At 58.6% G+C, this 18,740-nt stretch overlaps 2 protein-coding genes across 2 annotated transcripts; both read left to right on the plus strand.

The window, feature by feature from the left end:
- Window positions 1–1,590: 1,590 nt before the first annotated feature.
- DGCR6L (DiGeorge syndrome critical region gene 6 like) lies at window positions 1,591–9,272 on the plus strand. The gene is made up of 5 exons (XM_040607419.1): window positions 1,591–1,752; window positions 1,825–1,985; window positions 2,758–2,858; window positions 6,307–6,447; window positions 8,321–9,272. The coding sequence occupies exons 1-5, from the start codon at window positions 1,622–1,624 to the stop codon at window positions 8,402–8,404; spliced, it is 618 nt and encodes a 205-aa protein (XP_040463353.1). The 5' UTR covers window positions 1,591–1,621; the 3' UTR covers window positions 8,405–9,272.
- A 2,513-nt stretch (window positions 9,273–11,785) lies between these two features.
- Window positions 11,786–18,058, plus strand: SLC7A4 (solute carrier family 7 member 4). Its single transcript, XM_040607435.1, has 5 exons — window positions 11,786–11,875; window positions 13,148–14,198; window positions 14,305–14,981; window positions 15,765–15,873; window positions 16,382–18,058. The coding sequence occupies exons 2-5, from the start codon at window positions 13,217–13,219 to the stop codon at window positions 16,567–16,569; spliced, it is 1,956 nt and encodes a 651-aa protein (XP_040463369.1). The 5' UTR covers window positions 11,786–11,875; window positions 13,148–13,216; the 3' UTR covers window positions 16,570–18,058.
- Window positions 18,059–18,740: the final 682 nt, after the last annotated feature.

Here is an 18,740-nt window from a genome sequence, read left to right on the forward strand (position 1 = left end):
GCTTTGGATAAAGTCAGTTAAAACATTTTCAGATGGGGTGGGGACGTGCTCCCGGCGCACCCAGTGTGATGGGCTGGAGGGAAACCAGGAGACCTCCCGCCGGTGCCTGGTGACCAGTGCATGGTGTCCAGCGAGCAGTGCCCGGTGCGCGGTGCCCAGCACCCGGTGCGCAGTGCCCCGTGTGTGGTGCCTGGTGAGCGGTGCCCGGTGCGTGGTGCCCAGTGCCTGGTGTGCAGTGCCCGGTGAGCGGTGCCCAGTGCCCGGTGCACAGTGCCTGGTGAGCAGTGCCCGGTGTGCAGTGCCCAGTGAGCAGTGCGCGGTGCTCAGTGCCTGGTGCCCGGTGCGCAGTGCCTGGTGCATGGTGCCCAGTGAGCAGTGCGCAGTGCCCAGTGCCGGGTGCGCGGTGCCCGGTGAGCAGTGCCCGGTGCCCAGTGCGCAGTGCCCGGTGCGCGGTGCCCAGTGAGCAGTGCGCAGTGCCCGGTGCCCGGTGCCCGGTGCGTGGTGCGCGGTGCCCGGTGAGCAGTGCCCAGTGCCCGGTGTGCAGTGCCCGGTGCACGGTACCCAGTGAGCAGTGCCCGGTGCCCGGTGTGCAGTGCCCGGTGCGCAGTGCCCAGTGAGCAGTGCGCAGTGCCCAGTGCCCGGTGCCCGGTGCGCGGTGCCCGGTGAGCAGTGCCCAGTGCCCGGTGTGCAGTGCCCGGTGCACGGTACCCAGTGAGCAGTGCCCAGTGCGCGGTGCCCGGTGAGCAGTGCCCAGTGCCCGGCGCGTGGTGCCCGGTGCGCAGTGCCTGGTGAGCAGTGCCCGGTGTGCAGTGCCCGGTGAGCAGTGCGCGGTGCCCAGTGCCTGGTGCCCGGTGCGCAGTGCCTGGTGCATGGTGCCCAGTGAGCAGTGCGCAGTGCCCAGTGCCGGGTGTGCGGTGCCCGGTGAGCAGTGCCCGATGCCCGGTGCCCGGTGCCCAGTGCCCGGTGCGCGGTGCCCAGTGAGCAGTGCGCAGTGCCCAGTGCCTGGTGCCCGGTGCGCGGTGCCCGGTGTGCACTGCCCAGTGCCCGGTGCGCGGTGCCCGGTGCGCAGTGCCCGGTGCACAGTGCCCAGTACCCAGTGCCCGGTGCCCGGTGCGCGGTGCCCCGTGAGCAGTGCCCGGTGCCCGGTGCGCGGTGCCTGCTGCACGGTGCGCAGTGCCCAGTGCCCGGTGCGCGGTGCCCAGTGAGCAGTGCGCAGTGCCCAGTGCCGGGTGCGCGGTGCCCGGTGTGCAGTGCCCGATGCCCGGTGCCCGGTGCCCAGTGCCCGGTGCGCGGTGCCCAGTGAGCAGTGCGCAGTGCCCAGTGCCCGGTGCCCGGTGCGCGGTGCCCGGTGTGCAGTGCCCAGTGCCCGGTGCGCGGTGCCCGGTGAGCAGTGCCCGGTGCCCGGTGCGCGGTGCCCGGTGCGCTGTGCCCGGTCGGCCCCGCCAGCCGCAGGGCGCCACCGCGACCCGGCACAAGGGCCCGGGGGAAGGCGGCGCTCGGGCTCGGGCGCGCTCCCGGCGCCGAGGGGCGGGGCCGCGCACATGCGCAGGACGGGGTGTGGCGGGGGCGCGCACATGCGCAGGGCGCGGCGGGTGGCGGCGGGGACGCGCACGGCGGGGCCATGGAGCGGTTCGGCGGCGGCGGCGGGCCCGGGGGGTACGAGGCGGCGGCGGCGGAGCAGTTGTCCCGGCAGCAGGAGCGGCACTACCGGCTGCTGTCGGAGCTGCAGGCGCTGGTGAAGGCGCTGCCCAGGTGAGCGCAGGGCGGCGGGGGGCGGCACCGAGCCGGTACCGAGCCGGTGCCGGTGCTGACCCGGTCCCGCAGCCCCTGCCAACAGCGGCTGTCCTACACGACGCTGAGCGACCTGGCACTGGCGCTGCTGGACGGGACCGTGTTCGAGATCGTGCAGGGCCTGCTGGAGATCCAGCACCTCACCGAGAAGAACCTCTACAGCCAGCGGCTGCAGCTGCACAGCGAGCACCGCGGTGCGGGCCGGCGGCGGGGGGCGGGGGGAGGTGGGGAGCGCCGCGGGGGGGCAGGGGGTGAGGAGGCTGCAGGGAGCGGGGGAGGGGGGCATGGGGGGGGGACAGGCCCAGGGCATGGCGGGGACGGGGGGGGGGCGCAGGCCCAGGGCATAGCGGGGACATGGGGGGTGACAGGCCCAGGGCATGGGGGGGATGTGGGGGGGGGACACAGGCCCAAGACTTGGCGGGACATGGGGGGCACATTGAGGGGGGCAGGCCCAGGGCATGGGCTTGGGCATGGAGAGGGGCAGGCCCAGGGTTTGGGGGGAGACATGGAGGGGGGGCAGGCCCAGGATATGGGGGGGGGCCCAGGGGGTGGCATGCCCAGGGCATGGGGGGGAATGGGGGGGGGGCAGGCCCAGGGCTTGGGGGGCTGGGGGGTGGGGCATGACGGGGCATACCCGAAACCATGGGGATGGGCCCTGAGGGGCACAGCCCAGGGACGCTGGGGGGATGCCCAGCGCACTGAGGGATGGTGATGGGGACACTGGGAGTAGCCTTGGGATGCTGGGGGGGAGCAGATGGTGGTGGCACTGGGGTGGGGGGCAGTGAGGGCACTGTGGAGGCGAGGCAAGCCTGGGGCATCTGGGGGGCAGGGGGTGACACTGGGGGGCAGGTTGTGGGGGGGCACAGAGGGGGGTGGGACACTGGGCTGGGCCCACATAGCGAGGAGGGAGGGGACATGGTGGCAGTGTGCCGTGACCCGCCACCCATCCCTGTCTCCCTGTCGCAGGACTGAAGCAGGAGCTCTTCCACCGGCACAAAGAAGCCCAGCAGTGCTGCAGGCCCCACAACCTGCCGCTCCTGCGTGCAGCCCAGCAGCGGGAGATGGAGGTGAGGGGGGGGCAGGCCGGGTACAGCCCTCCCCTGGTGCAGGGGCTGTGTCCCTTCCCCAGGGGGGTCCCTTCCCCAGGGGGCTCACAGCCCCTTTGCTGTAGGACCACTCCTGCATCGCAGCAACATCAAGGCATCTCCAGAGGGTTGAACTCGTTGCCACCCTGCAACCTCGGGAGCTGCCAGCCATCCAGTCTGGTCTTGCTAGCACCACCCTAGGCTCCCCACCCTGACCTGGGGGTCCCCTTCTTTTGCTATGCCCTCTATCCCCCCAAGCACTGAGGCCCAGGCTCTTGCCATCTGGGATAGCTGCAGTCCACGTGTGATCCAAGAATTCTGGAAGTTCAGGAGCACACTCCGAAAGACCGATGCTCTCTACAACGCTTTAACAATTCTTTGTTATTTGATGGGTTGAAGCCCGCATACGGGTAGAGAGCAAGGTATGTGAAGTCTGCCATTACGTCACAGCAAGTAGAAAGCAGAGAATACTAAAAAAATGAATGTATTTTACTTAGTGGCACTGATAAGGAGGAACTACCTTGAGGTACAGTAAGCACAGAAATAGTTTCTGTGAGCATCCTGAGGCATTTGGGAAAGGCACTTCAGCACAGGCAGTAGGTTCAGTCCCAAAGGACTTACCTTACATTGGCGATAAGATAGAAGCAGTTTTATAAGGTAAAAGAAACTACAAGTAGCTAGTTATCTTAATTGATGGAGTTTAAATGTAGGGGTGAAGTTATTTTACTCCACGTAGGACAAATATAACTGTTTAAATACAGCCTCTTTCCTGACCTTTGCCCATGACAAGAACTCACTGCTGGATCTCTTGACTTGGTGTTGCCAGATCCCTCATTTCCTATCAAGGTGACTAAAGCCAGGCTGGACCTCTTCTAGCTGTCCCTGTTACTTCTGTCTCTAAATACCGTAGACTTACAGCAAGTAATAATCTATATGCCTGTTTTAAAGCATTTTCAATATAGTCTTCATTCATTAAGTAGACCATTCATTATGCATTGTTTCTCCATGTCTTACATGATGTGCAATATCTTCCTTCTGCCTTCACTCTGCTTTCCTCTTCTGTTTTCCTCTGCCAGGTACTAGAGTTACTTCTTCCCCTTTTTTATCCTCTGATATTTCTGCTGTAGAGCATTTTGGGAGAAATAGATCGATCATCTCGGTAACAATTGGTATGTGTCTAATCGGAGCTGCCCTCTGTGTTTAAAGGTTTCAAAGACCAGCTCCCACAAGATAGCTTGAGATTGACCTTCCAGGAGAGGTAACACAAGATGTAGTTTCCAGATGTCTGGCTTCTTAGTGGAACCTATAGCATTTAGAAAGGCTTTGTCTATCATGCAGGGTCGCCAGCCACCAGAGCTGAAGCAAAAGCTTGTGTTTAAGCCTTAGTTTTTTCCAAGATTTTGGCACTTTTCTGTAGCCCAGTATCAGGTGCCAACCCTAAACAGAGTGTAGGCACTTAAATCTATTTTTCTTCAAACCCATGGTAAGTCACTCCTCCAGCACAGTAAGTAGAGGAGATGATGGTGTGGTGCCTCCTTCCCCCGGGGTGGCTGGAAGGAAGGAAAGTCTTTAGGGAATGAGGGATTTGCATCCTTTTGTATCTTCCACAGAGAGCCTCTAGACTGAAGAAAGTGTAAGGACAGAGCTTTCTTAGGTTCATTAGCATCCCATACTGAAGGAGGCAATTAGCCCCTCTACCTCACCTTTTATTGAGGCTTAAGTTGTCTTGAATCTATTCACATATATTCTAATAAGATCCTGTCCCAGGTGTTTTCTGTGGAGTAGCTGATGTATGGTAATCTGCTGGTAGATCAAAGTCCTGCATCCTCCTTAACAGCAAGTTCTGCAAAGCTTTCTCAAACCTATGGACATAATTAGAAATGTAAGATGCTAATTGACTGCCATACATCCAAGAAAGGTTATATGAGGCAGCTCCTGCTCCATTTAAGTAATAACTGCTCTTCATTTAGGTGGGGCCTTTTGCAGACAGCCGCTGCTATGTCCATGCTGTAGACAAACCTCCGTGCTTTTCCCAGAGTGTTCAGGGCTGAGACCTCTGTCATTCGAATTTGGGATTTTCCCCAGGACTTGTAGCAGTGCACGGGCTTTCCGCTCCCCTGTCGGATGGCTTTGCCCAGCCACGGCTGTAGGAAATCCCACGCATTGTTGATTTCTCCCTTTCTGCGCAGCGAGGATAGCTTACCCTTGTGAATATTTCCAGCTAAACACATGCCTGTTTACTGTGTTGCAAAGGGTAAAATGTCAAAACTCGTGCCATTTATTTCCTGCAAGAGAATGAGTCTTCCTTTGCATTTAGATGGGATTTGATGCTTCCTGACTTTCGCTGTGGCTAGCAAAAGAAGTCTGTCGCTCAGTGCAGCCTGGTAAGGTTGTATTGCCTAGCCTCCACACACACGTGGCTTTTTATTTGAGCTGGGCTCTGTCCTTGTTCTTCGCAATCCTTCTGCTCTCCCCTCTCCAGCAGAGTTTCTGGTAGGTTGAGATTTCCTCCAGAACTGTCGAGCAGTGCCCCTTTCTGCAGCTAGCTGAGCATGTAAGTGCTCCTAGAGCGTGCCCACTGCTCCTGATGTCCAACGTGCCTTTGACATAGCACACAGTCGCTGTGCTCCACTTCTTCAGAGGCAATGTAGACATTTCTCTGCTGAGGTTTAGGCACACGTCGGCAAGGCAGGAGGAGCTGGGGGCTGTGTTCTGCTGGTTGGAGCTATTTTGCAAAGTCCTTACAATATTCTCAGTCTGCCAAAACCAGAGCCCCAGTGTGCTGTAGCCCCAAGTGGGACTTCAGCTTGCTGTTGTCAATACAAAATAAACCATCTTTCCTGTTGCAAAGTTACTTTTTTGAGGAGTTCAGCTCCTTTAGTGAATAAATGGGCTTTGGTTGTGGTTTTACAGCTCCAGGTCTGTGTGTTAGTGTCCAGGGAACAGGGAGGCATTCGAGCTGGCACCTTGATGAGCTTTGGTGGCCTATGTTACTTCTCCAATTCTTTCTTCAGCCTCGCCAGTCCTGTGAGGGGTATACAATTTTTAGACTACTGACTTCTTTTGAGCCCCTGCTGCTGGAGTGCTCAGCTGTAGCCTGCTGCTCAGACGTTGGCTCATGAAGAAAAGTCATTCAGATACCGATCTGTTGCTTGTGGTCTTTCAGGGCCCCAAACATACATAAAGCAGGCTGGTCCCGATGCCCTGCATTTTCTGGAGTGATAGCTTTGCTGTAAGTCATGGCAAGTGGAGGAGGGAAGATCTGGGGCTGTGCTTGCTGCCCTCTGCTGTCCTTGGGACTCTTGAGAGCAGGCGTGCTTCAAGATTCAGTTGCTCTTTGGTTTCAGTAAAAGACCCGAGATGAGAAAAAGATAGGAGGGAAGCAGATATGCCACCTTTTCCCCCTTGTCTACTGTTATCTTTTTTTCAGGCCGTGGAGCAACGAATTCGAGAGGAACAGCGAATGATGGATGAGAAGATAGTCTTGGAGCTGGACCAAAAAGTGATAGACCAACAGAGCACTCTGGAGAAGGCTGGGGTGTCTGGCTTCTACATCACCACCAACCCACAGGTTGGTGTTGAGGCAGGAGTGTAAGATCTGACAGTACTCTTGTATTAGTATTTTCATTTTACAGAATAACCTTGCTCTTAATGAATCCTGAATGGCTGGGTCAGAAAGAATGATCTGTCCTTTGCCTCATCAGCTGGTGGGCAATGTGCCCTGGGCCGACCTAGTACCAGGTTCATAATGAAGGAGCAGAAACCCATTAGACGGGGCAGCATCCCCAGCTTTCTGCAATGTTTTTCCCAGTGTGGAGGGAAGAAACGCTGTGCCAACAGCCTGCAGTCCTGTGACTCTTGAATGGGCCTGAATAATACTAAAATAAATGACTGCGTAGGTTTATCACTTTTGTACCTAGCTTAGCTGTACAAATTGCCTTGAAGAAGTCTTTATTAGGCATCTTGTTAATTCTTGCACGTGACTTGCTGGAGGTGATGATCACAGACTGTGACTAGAAAATTGTTCTTGGTTTCCCCAGTGCATCTGCTCTTAAAACTTGTGAGCAATCGCCTGGGTTTTTCTCTGTTGTCTCAACACCACCACAGGAATGAAAAAATAAAACTTTGAAGGTCTCATTGTAAGGCCACAAAAGTTTGCAGGGAATGCAGAAACAGGCTGTTCTTAACTCTGTTTTTTCAGCTGATTAAATTTCACTTTGATAAAGACCTACTAGTGAGAAAAGATGGCTTAAACTTAGTTAAACAGGCATTTTCTAAAACCCACATGATTCCTGGTTGTGTAGCCTTGAACAAGCCTCTTATTTTTCCTGTGCTGCTATTCCTCATCTGTATAATGAAAGCAGCTCTTTCTCTCCCCTCCTGCCCCTGCCTCTTGTGTTATTTTTGTAAGTAATAACTCTTAACAGGGTTCCTATTTGGTGGGTTTTGTTTATGTTTGCCTTTACAATAGCTGGCAAAGCAGACACAGACCTTGGCTTGTACATGTGAATGCCACCATCGTGTAAGAAATCACTGCTGGAATCTGTTCTCCATGCATTTCCCATCAGCTGATATGTTTCCTCCCAGTCTGTTGTATAAAATGCCCACTTAGGCAGTTGATACATTTTTACAAAAATAGATTTTTATTTCCATCACGTAATGTCTGCAAGCCTGAGTCACGGAACGGGGTTCACTGAATTAGCTACTCCACCACATAGTCTCTGCTAAATGGCTTGTGAGCTAAATGTAACTAAAGAACAAGCAGATGGTAAGGAAACCATAAGCTGATGTTGGTGACTACAGGAGACTGTGGTCTTCACTTAATTACAGTCATGAAAAAGGAGTTTTTGATGAGGAATGAAATACCTAGAGGGGGTTTGACGCTCCAGCACAGCAGTGTGTGGCACATGGCTTAGGCTCTACCCAGAGAGTACCCAAAGCAATCCCTCCTGCTTCCTGCCCTTCTGTGCTGGAGAAGGTTCAGGGCATTGAAGGTGCTGCTGAAGGATGAGGGGAGGGAGCTGTGCTGACCTGGAGAGCCTCGTCTGGGGTGTGTGGTTGTGTGTGTGCAAGGGCATACTGCTGCCCCTCTCCTGGAGGCTGCTCCAGAAGCGGAAACCTGCAGAACTGGCCAGCCCTCACTGCATTTATCGCTAAATCATGGTCGAGAAGCAAGAGCCGTTCTGAATCCTTAATGAACTATAAAGCCCTGGGATTCCTAAGACAGCTGCAGTTTGCAGCAGATCTCTTAAGATATTATTACTGGGTATTTTATAGAAATGCTTAAACAGGATGAAGGCTTTGCTTTGTATTTGTGTGTTTTTTCTTTTGTTCCCCAAAGATTAGTAGCTCTTGAGTGGGTGGTACAAACCAGTCCTTTCTGCTTCCTGCAGCAGGGAATGGGATCGTCTTGTTCTTGCAGAAATGTCTGTCTTCTTTTGCAGGAGCTGACTTTACAGATGAATTTACTGGAGCTGATTCGGAAGTTACAACAGAAGGAATCCGAGTCGGAGAAGGCTTTTTCCTGAATGAGCAAATCTGCTGTTTACTTCCCAGAGTTTTCTTCAGACTTCTCTCTAAAGAATAGACTGTTAATGCATTTGCTTTATGTTGTGTCAGGAAGAGGTTCCTGGCTGTAGAAGAAATAGCTGAGGCCCTTAGATAACCTTAGAGCCTAGGGCAGGCAGACCCCCAGAGCAGGGGGGTGGTTGGGGGGCATCATACTGCCTCTCTCCAGTCCTTAGAGCAAGATGAGTGCTGCGCAGCTTGCTGGGACGAGAGAGGTGACGGAGGAGGGTGTTAATCTGCCACATACAGCCTGCGGTGTCAGTGAGGCCGTTTACTAAGCTGGGGGAGGCTGGGCCAGGCACGGAGGCAGCAAACCCAGCCCAGCCGTACGTGGGTGACCCCTGTGTTTAGGTGTATCAGGCTGAATGGGTGAGCAATGTGAGCTCCAAATTGCAGTCTTCTCTTCTGATTCGAGGAGGAGGAGCAAGTGTTGCTGGTAGGGAATGGGAGAGGGGAGTAGCTGCCCTATCAGACAGGGAAGCAAAGTGGGCTCACCATCGGTATTGCTTCACCATAGCAGATGGTTGGCAGCTGGGGGAAAAAACGTCCAAGGTTTATCTACAAGATACTTCTTTGTGTGTTGAGGCAGAAAGAGCCTCAAACAGGCAGACCCTTCCCAGAGAGCCCTCTAGGCAGGTATCGACATCGGCTTTATTAAATAAGGATTTCAGGCTTTTGGCCAGCATTGCTGAGCTGTGATGTTCGCAGCATTCCCACCCAGCTCGGATAGCAGAGAAGGCTTGAGAGCTTTTGCTTTGTTACTTTAAACCAGTTTCCAAATGGAGAGAAATAAAAGTATTTGCCCTGCCTTCTGGGGCTGCAAGTGTCGATGATTGTGATTACATTTGTCCCATACCTGCTTGATGAGCGTAAAGCCAGAAGGGAACCTGCAGCATTTCTGAGACCTTTCAGGGCTGAGCTGATAACCCCGAGAGCCTGACGCATCCCTGGGATTTGGTGTGCTTGCTGAAGAATTGGTAAAAGAACGCTTCAAGTATGTGAGAAGCTGCCACCCAGAAGGACACGCACACACACCCCCCTTGGACACAGCCCCTCCTAGATGGCTGGAGCAGCAGCAGAGCTGATGGTGTGGCTGGAGAAGCTCAGGGACAGCTAACACAGCAGGTCAGGGCTGCTGCTGGTGGGTTCAGCTCTGCTTTGCTGCCCGATGCCGCGAAGGGTGCAGCCCACCTTGGTCCAAAGCTCCCCACAAGCCAGGAGAGTGGTCCCTGCCACCTCTGCTGCCATCTCTTCCCAGGGGACAGCTGGTGCTGGGGACCACAGCGGGCTGCTCTGACACTGCCATGACAATGGCAATTCTCAGGCTTCCTGTTCCCACCATCTGGTTGCAGACAGCTCTGCCAGGCATCTGATCCAAGATGAAATTTTCCATGCCTGTGGTCGGGTTGGGTTTCAGAAAGGCTTTTCCATGTGAGATGGAGAGCGGCAGGGTGGTCAGACGTGGTTAATTGGTGGAAAGGGTTATCCTTGGGGAGTAAAGCGCCTGGGATAGCTCGTGATCAGGGAGCATTCGGTCAGGATGATTTCAGTGGAGGAAAACTTGCTCAGCCCCGCCACAAAGCATTCCTGGGCAATACAGTGCTGAGGGTTCACAGATACTTTCCCAAGCAAAGTGCCTTTGTGTCACTAGAGGGTGATGCCTTCCTACAGCGCTGGCCGTGCCTGTGCTGCTGCACTTGTCCTATTGCCGGTGATGGCCAGAATGGGGTTGCACCTGGGGAGAGTCACCCGAAGGAGCTGGCAGTGCTGGGAAGGATTACCAGATTCCGGCTGTCTCAGCTCCTTTGTTCAGCCATCTGCGCGGCCCCCGAGCTCTTGAGGGGTGCCCTTGTGCAACATGTGGTTGGGCACCCCTTTGGTGGCAGCTCAGATGGCTTCAGCCACCCATGGAGCTTCCTTGCGTTCCTGCCCAGGTCCCCTTTTGTGCCAGAAGCAACATGGAGAGGGGATGCACAGGATGGTCGAGTTCCCCATTCCAGTGCAAGGTGACCGATGGGAGAGCTATGGCTCTGCCAGCCCCGTGCTCACCCATCACCTGGGCAGAGGAAGGTGAACGATGAGTGGTAGAAAGGGACAAGTCCTGTTTCCCGCTTCCTTTTTCTATACTTGGGGCTGATGAGGAGGATAGCAGGGTCCCCTCCACCCAAGGAGGTTGATTTAGCGTGGATAAGGGTGAATTGATGTAGGTGGGAGCCCTTCGTGTCGCATGGTGGGCTCTGAGTTGATCATTACCACTCGGGAGTGACGTTTGGGCTGATGACTGATGGGTCCATGGAAACACCAGCTTTAGTGCTCAGTAGCCATCAGAAAATCAAATGAAATGTTAGGAAGGAAGCAGGGAAGAAAATGAAAACCATTTTGCTGCTGGGAAGTTGCTGATGCACCAGCACCCAAACACAGGTCCCTTCATCCTGGGAAGGGTACAGTAGAGCTGGAACAGGCTCTGCTAAGCTCTGGGGACATCGGGGGACCCCTCCCAGCCAAGCTGCTCTCCTCTATCTGAAAACAAGGTGCCCAAGAGGGAACAGGGTAGAAATAAAGCTACAGGTGACATGGGGAGGGATTTTGCTCCCTTCAAGTGTGACAGCTGGGGTGTTATGTGGAGCCTGTAAAAGGCAAGTTCAGGTGGGACAGGTGACTGCTTGGAAAGCTCCTCACTGGGGGGGGCTGGAAAAAAGGTTTCTTGGTTCAAGCGGAGGTGAGGCACTTCTGGAAAATAAATGCCTTTTGCTATAGAGATGGAGAGTGGCGATTCCCTGAGCTGCAGACGCTTGGAGCCAGGTGGAAGCACCACATCCACACTTTTGCTCGCATTTTGTGCTCTCACCAGCTTTCCTCGCTCCTGGGCGGCAGGACCATGAGCTGGATGGGCCTGGCGAGGAGCCTCCTGCTGCTGCTGCCCCTCCGCCGCTTTCCCCCGTACCTCCGCTGCTACGTGGCGGATCTGGGCACAGAGGTCCCCGTCCCCAGGCGGCAGCTCCGGCGCACAGCGGGTAGGGGCCGATTCCCCTTGGAACAGCCCAGGAGGAGCGGAGCAGGGTCCCAGCCCTTGGCTCCAGCCAGAGCCGTATCCCGGATTTGGGATGACCCCTCCGCTGTCCCCTTGACGGTGGCTCCGGCTGCGCACCCCGTGGGGGTGACGTCCCCCCCGCGGGTCTCGGTGCGCTGCCAAAACCGCGCCAGCCCCTCCGCGGGGGCCGGGGCTGCCCCCCCTGTTCCCCAGCCCCCGCCCCGGGGGGGGCTCGGAGCCGCCCGGCCCCCGCCTGCCGCGCCCCGGGGGGGGTCCCCGCAGCCGGTGCCCGCCCTTCCGCCGGGCCGGGGAGGCGGAGCCGGGGCGGGCGGCGGCGGCGGCGGCGCGGAGCAGGTGGGGGCCGGGGCCGCTGGCGGAGCCCCCGGCCGCGCCCGCGCAGGTGAGCGGGGCCTCCCGGGAGCGGTACCGGTACCGGGGCGTGGGGCAGGCGCTGCGGCTCGGGGGAGCGGGGCCGGGGCTGGGCGCGGAGCGGGGGCGCGGTGGGGCTGAGCAGGGGCGAAACTTTCCCCTCCCCACCCGGGGGTGAATGCAGAGGCTGAACCGGCCCCGGTTCAGCTGTGTGTCCCCATCCCCCCGCCCCGCGACCACCCCCTGCCAGCCCGGGCGGGATGCTCCCTGCCCCAGCGGGCGTCGAGCTCCGCGTCCTGCCCGGCTGCGGCTGTTCGGGCATATTGGGGTCGGGCACCCTGATACTGCCAGCCCCTCCCTTCTTGGGGACCCCAATGCTGGGGGAGGGGTTCAGCCAGCACATTGGGGACAACAGGCCTGTTGTCCCCACGGGCCAGCGTCATGCTGTCGGCTCGCGGTGGCCTTTCCGCAGGACCTTTTGGCCTCCCAGGCAGATGGACCCACAGGGAGCAGGGCTGCACCGAGTGGCACCGGCCCCCCGAGCGGGACCGGTGGTTTGGGGATGCAGGGAGACACCTATCTTGGCATGGGAAGGAGGGCGGCTGGAAGGGGAGAGCATCACCAGAACCACAGACCACCCCACGGAGCAGCTGTGAAGTGGCACCTGAAGGTCCCCAGAGCTGCGTTGTCCCGCTTTCCCATTGTCCCGCTTTCCCGTTGTCCTGCTTTCCGGGCAGCAGCTGCCAGCTGGGGCCGATCCTGACACTGGATGTGTTTCCTGGTCTGGCCGGGGACTCCCACGTCCTCACGGAGCTGCTCTGGGCTTCCTGATGCACGCCTCTGCACCACGCCTGGGCTTTCCCTGGGGATGCAGTGGGATGTTGGGAGCTGGGAGATGCTCTGTACCCCCTCAGTGGGCTCCAGGCACGCCAGGGCGATGGTCCGGTAGATGTTAAATAAGGTGGAGGGGAAGCAGCACAGAAACCTTCATCAGGGCTGGAGATAAATTTGGGCTTTAATGCAGCTTTGCTTTAAAAAGAAAAGCCTGCGAGGTGCTGCCCTGCGGGTGCTGTGGTTTCCCTCCCAGCTGGCGTGAAGCACGGGTCCCTGCGCAGAGTGGCTGGCTGTCCTGTGCCACCACCCTGGAGGGGGACACGCTCTGCGGCTGTGGTGGCTGTGGAGCTGAGGAGCTGAGGAGCAAGGGAACACCCTAAATGTGCCCCGGTAGCTTTTCCACCCAGTCCCCACCACCCAATAGCTCTCTGCAGGGGGGGATGCTCACACCTTCCTGCTCCTCTGTCAGGTCTCCAGGCAGGGTCTCGCTGCTGCGGACCCCTCGCCCTGCCGGAGGGCAGGGCCCCCTGCCTCCACCATGGCCAGATGGCTGCCTCGCTCCACCGACCTGACTCGCTTCTGCCAGAAACTCAACCGAGTGAAGACCTTGGAGGACGACATGATGGAGACGTCCTTCAACAGATGCCTTTCCACCATTGACTTGACGCTGCTGGGCATTGGGGGCATGGTGGGCTCCGGGCTGTATGTCCTCACAGGTACTGTGGCCAAGGAGATCGCTGGCCCTGCCGTCATCATCTCCTTCATCATTGCTGGCTTTGCCTCGCTCCTGGCTGCTCTCTGCTATGCTGAGTTTGGAGCCCGGGTACCCAAGACAGGCTCTGCCTACATGTTCACCTACGTGTCTGTGGGTGAGATCTGGGCCTTCCTCATCGGCTGGAACGTGCTGCTGGAGTACATGATTGGGGGAGCCGCGGTGGCCAGGGCCTGGAGCGGTTACCTGGACTCCATCTTCAACCACAAGATCAAGAACTTCACGGAGACCCACGTGGGCACCTGGCAGGTGCCATTCCTGGCCCACTACCCTGACTTTCTGGCGGCTGCCATCTTGCTGGTAGCCACCGCTTTCATCTCCTTTGGGGCCAAAGTGTCCTCCTGGCTCAACCATGTCTTCTCGGCCATCAGTATGGGTGTCATCCTCTTTATTCTCATCATGGGCTTCGTCCTGGCCCAGCCCAAGAACTGGAGTGCCCAGGAGGGTGGTTTTGCCCCATACGGGCTGTCGGGCATCATGGCCGGCACAGCCACCTGCTTCTACGCATTCGTGGGCTTCGACGTCATCGCGGCCTCCAGCGAAGAGGCCAGGAACCCGCAGAAGGCTGTCCCCAGGGCCATTGCTTTCTCCTTGGGGCTGGCCACCGGGGCCTACATCCTGGTGTCGGTGGTGCTGACGCTGATGGTGCCCTGGCACACGCTGGACCCCGACTCTGCCCTGGCAGATGCATTTTACAGGAGGGGCTACGCCTGGGCAGGGTTCCTGGTGGCCGCTGGCTCCATCTGTGGTGAGTACAGGCAGCGGCGTCGGAAGCTGCCCACCTCGCTTGCAATGGGGGCTGGGCACCAGGGTGGTTTGGGTCTGACAGGGTCCTTCTTCTGCCCATCCCTCAGCAATGAACACGGTCCTGTTGAGCAACCTCTTCTCCCTGCCACGCATTGTCTACGCCATGGCTGAGGATGGGCTCTTCTTTCGGGTCTTCTCCCGTGTGCATCCCCGCACACAGGTGCCCGTCATCGGCATTGTGGTCTTCGGGCTGCTCATGGCCCTGCTGGCCCTCATCTTTGACTTGGAAGCCCTGGTGCAGTTCCTGTCCATTGGCACGCTGCTGGCGTACACCTTTGTGGCTGCTAGCATCATCGTCTTGCGCTTCCAGCAGCAGAAGGTGGATGTCCCTGCACCGGCAGCTGGTGGCCGGCCCACCCCTGAGCCCCATGAGGGTCCATCCACCGGCGAGCTGAAGGAGTATGAGTCCTTCTCCGACAAGCTCCAGCTGGTGGACAGGGACAAGAGCAAAGAGCACCGGGAGCCAGGACAGCTGAAGGCAGCTTTCGAGCCCTACCTGGAGTTCCTCAGCGACTTCTACCCAGGCGAGGTGGTCACAGTGGCCGTGGTGACCCTGATGGTGTCTGCCATCTGCCTTTGCTCCGTCTTGGTGTTCGGCAACACCCACCTCCACCTGCCCACCTGGAGCTACTCCCTGCTGCTGGTCCTCTTCAGCCTGGGCTTCCTGCTCAGCCTCCTCCTCATCTGGGCGCATGAGCAACAGCGCAGCACGCAGACCTTCCAGGTACAGCCGGGGCCGCAGGCGGGATCAGTCCCTCTGCCAGGGTCGCTGGGGTGGGAGCAGCTCTGGTGGACCCACAGGAGGCCTGGTGACACCAGTCTGGTGAAAGCACCACAGCTGCTGGGGGAGGAGGGCAGTGGCAAGCTCTGGGCGCGGGGAGGTGGTGTTGCCCGTGGCGGCACTCTGCATGGTCACTGGTCCCCAGGAGAGGACATCCCCAGCAGCTCTGCATCCATCCCATGGGACTGCTCCTACCCACCCCAGGCTCCTTTCTTCTCATCCCCACAGCCCCCCTACTCCATGCATGTCCCAACTCCTGCCTTTGGCCTGCCCTTGAGCTGCATGGTGGAGCTCTTCAGCCTCCAAACCACTATTGTTGCCTTTTGTGCTCCTGACTCTCCGGTTCCCAGCCCTTCTGGGCCCCGGCCCAGTGTGACATGTGGATGGTAACACCACGTTCCTGCCGTGCCCATGCGCCAGCTGCTCCAGCAAGGACCATGTTGGCTCTGGATTGCACTGGAAGCTTGTTTGGTCCTTGCGATGATGCCTCTGGGCTGTTCCCAGTGCCCATGCCCACCCTGCCAGCCTGGCTCCCAGCTCCTGGATCCTCATTGTTCCTTTTGGCTGCCTTTTTCTCCGGGGAAAAAAAAGTCATTTTCAGAAAGCCCAGGAGGACGGTCACTTTGTCCCCCACATTTACCAGTGCTAGCTTTTGTCTCTATGGTTTTAAGGATGGGGAATGTGATCCTGCAGGTCTCACGCCCCCCAGCTCCTTTTCTCCCACAGATCCCCCTGGTACCCCTCTCCCCGGCGCTGAGCATCGTCCTCAATATCTATCTGATGCTGAAGCTCAGCTACATGACGTGGCTCCGCTTTGCCATCTGGCTGCTCTTAGGTGAGTGCTCCTGCGGCAACGTGAGCCCCGGGAGGGCGGTGGATGCTTCAGGGGAGAGGGGAGCCGGGCTTGCCCCAGCACTGGCCAGCTGCGTCTGCATCTCTTCTCCCCTGGCCATGGGTTTATAAAGCACATCGTGCCCCTTTCTGCCTCCGGTTCCCCTTTGAGACAGAAGCCAAGGTCTCCCAGACCCTCTCTGGTTCCCAGTGTGTTATGACTTGTTCCTGTGAAGGTCTGGATCCTCCTTCGAGCTCTGGACCAGAATGACAAGGCTCCCAAGGCAGCTCCCTGGGGCTTCAGAAGCCCTTCCTAGCGAGGGGCTTCCCCCTCCCAGGCTCTGGGGGTGCTCCCCTTGCTCTCAGCACGCAGTGGGATCCTTTTCCTCCTGCAAGCAGCTCAGCCAAGCGCCCCGGCGCCGTGGTTTGTGCTGCTTCGCCAGGATGCTGGCCACATCCCTGCCAGCTGCCGGCCTGTGCTCGAGCCACTGCCCTTGCTGTCCCCGCTGCAGGCCTGCTGGTGTACTTCGGTTACGGCATCTGGCACAGCAAGGAGAACCTGCGGGAGCCCAGGCCACAGCGTGTCAGCACCCGTTACGTGGTGTTCCCCAGCGGCAGCCTGGAGGAGAGGGTGCAGGCAGTCCAGCCCAGCTCCCAGCCCACTGCCGGGCTGCCGGACACCGAGGACTGTAAGAGATGACGCCTCAGGGGATGGGGACACCTGGCTATGGGAGCATCTGACCCCCTCCCCACAGCAAGGCCAGAGACCCCCCCACCTCCTCTTCCTGCTCCCTTTGACAGAGGAGCCACTGGGGCAGCCCTGGGCATGTGGCTCCATCTGGAGATGATGAGGATGCTCGCCCTTCCCCACCCGGTCCCTGCAGAGCATGGCTGGGGGCTGGCTCCCTCCCTCTCCGTCGCCAGCACTCAGGAACTGGGTCTCAGCCCAGTGCCTGCCCTGCTCCTGAGGAGCCGTGTCCTTGCCACCTTCCCCCAGGTGCACCCAGGCACCGTGCAGCAAATCTATCCACAGCTGGGGATGCAGAGGGACCCTGGGGACCCGCGCAGGCAGCCCAGTGCCGCCAGTCCTAGGTCTCATCCTGGCTGCAGCCCTGCAGAGCCCCCCTGCCTCCTGCTCAGCCCACCTGCAGAAGGAGGCAGGGGCCAAACATGCTTCCCCGCTGGCACCCCTGCCGTCCACACCCCCAGGGCCACGCTCCGTAAAGGCTGGGGCTGAGGAGCTGCTGGGAACAGGAGATGGGAGAAGGGACACGGCCGGTGTGGGCTGTCACAGCAGAAGCCCCACTGCATCGTCCCAGCCGCTGGCATCGGCTGTTTGGGGGGGGCTGGGGGCTGTGCCTGGCTGCAAGGTCACAGCTGGGCCAGGCTTTTGCCCCAGCCCTGAGCTGGGTGTGGGCACTCAGGACCCCAGATTTCTTGCCTTGTCCCCAGAGGTCCCCTGCAGCATCCCTGGGCTGGGCTGCCTGGAGCCAGCTCCTGCCTTCCCCTGCGCCCCAGCAGCACAGTCTGCACTGCCGCCTGCCCCAGCATGGGGGGCTCAGCCCCTCAGGATACCCCTCCCAGGCTCGCTCGGGCTTGAGACGGGCTCTGCAGGTGCTTTTCAGTATTGCCCTCTCCCCGGCGAGCACCCCCATGCTCTGGGGTTCACCCCGGCTGCTGTGGTGTCGTGGGGTTGTTCCCCAGCGGCACTGCTGCAGCCACCCCTTGCTGGTTTGCCCATGAGCAGCCTAAAGTGGAAGGGAGGTGGGGGTTTAGCGCGTTTTGGAAGAAAACATGGAGGAGACAATCCGTTGAGCACGAGGTTGCTGAACTGCCAGGCCTTGCAGCGTGGACACCCTGCTCCCTGCAGCCATGCTGGACGTGCAACGTCATCTGCATCCTGTGAGGAGCCGGGGACCGTGGGCAAGCTGGTCCCATTGCTTCTTGCTGGCCAGTCCCTGGGGGGGCCTAGAGGGGCCATGGGTGGTCTCGGTACAATACGCCGGCTCCCTGGGTGAACCCCTCCGTCTGCCAGCGCTGCTCCGCGTCCCGCCTCTTCCCTGTGCTGCCGCTGCTGCCGACGGAGCAGCGTGTCCCTGCCGTGCTGTGGCCCTGCTTGGCACCTCTGTGTAGTGGCTTGTGAGCAATGGGCTGACACGGTCACCCTCATAAATACTGGTTCTGTGATGGCTCTGGTCGTTTGTGCTGAGTGTGTCCCCAACAGTCCACGTGGGGAGGGTCACGCTACCCACTGCCACCTTCCTCCCAAGCCCTGCAAGGGCAGCAGTGGGCCGGTGCGTGCAGACCCTGCCCGGGGCTGCTCTCGGCCATCGTGGGGCCAGGACAGGTCACAGGGAGTCACAGGACAGGTCACAGGGAGTCACCGTGACGTGCTCCCAGAGCTGGGCTGGCACGTGTGAGCTGCACACCACCTGGCAGGGTCCACAAGGCACTGCTGAGAGCAGCTTTGCTCTTCTGACATGGGTGTTCTGTTCATGAGGAGGGGCTCCGGTGGGACCCACGGAAACTGGGACCTCCAAGGGGCTGGGACAGCTGTGCAAAGGTAGCCTGGAAGGTGAGCTTTAGAGATACACAAATATAACTATACCCGATGGGCCTGAACCCCTTTGCCAGCCCCAAGGACAATGCTGAGCAGCACCAGGGCAGGTTCGCTACAGCTGCCCAGGGTTACGAGCGGAACGGATGGGAGAACTTGTGAACCGGAGCAAATAATGGGAATTAAAGTGTGAGTCACTTGAGATAACCCACAGGCACCCCCATCCTCACCATTGTTTCCTTCCTGTGATAAAGTCATTCTTTATTAAAAAAATATTCAACAAGTATCTGGGGAGGCAGACAGACTTAACTCTC

This window comes from Falco naumanni, chromosome 1 (genome assembly GCF_017639655.2).
Source record: "Falco naumanni isolate bFalNau1 chromosome 1, bFalNau1.pat, whole genome shotgun sequence".
Taxonomy (NCBI): Eukaryota; Metazoa; Chordata; class Aves; order Falconiformes; family Falconidae; genus Falco; species Falco naumanni.

Excerpts from the sequence above, each read along its gene's own strand:
- DGCR6L (XM_040607419.1), top strand. The coding sequence starts at position 1,622 with ATGGAGCGGTTCGGCGGCGGCGGCGGGCCCGGGGGGTACGAGGCGGCG. Across the intron at positions 1,986-2,757 it reads GCTGCACAGCGAGCACCGCG|GACTGAAGCAGGAGCTCTTC; the intron begins GTGCGGGCCGGC and ends TCCCTGTCGCAG. Across the intron at positions 6,448-8,320 it reads ACATCACCACCAACCCACAG|GAGCTGACTTTACAGATGAA; the intron begins GTTGGTGTTGAG and ends CTTCTTTTGCAG.
- SLC7A4 (XM_040607435.1), top strand. The coding sequence starts at position 13,217 with ATGGCCAGATGGCTGCCTCGCTCCACCGACCTGACTCGCTTCTGCCAG. Across the intron at positions 14,199-14,304 it reads GGCCGCTGGCTCCATCTGTG|CAATGAACACGGTCCTGTTG; the intron begins GTGAGTACAGGC and ends CCCATCCCTCAG. Across the intron at positions 14,982-15,764 it reads GCAGCACGCAGACCTTCCAG|ATCCCCCTGGTACCCCTCTC; the intron begins GTACAGCCGGGG and ends TTTCTCCCACAG.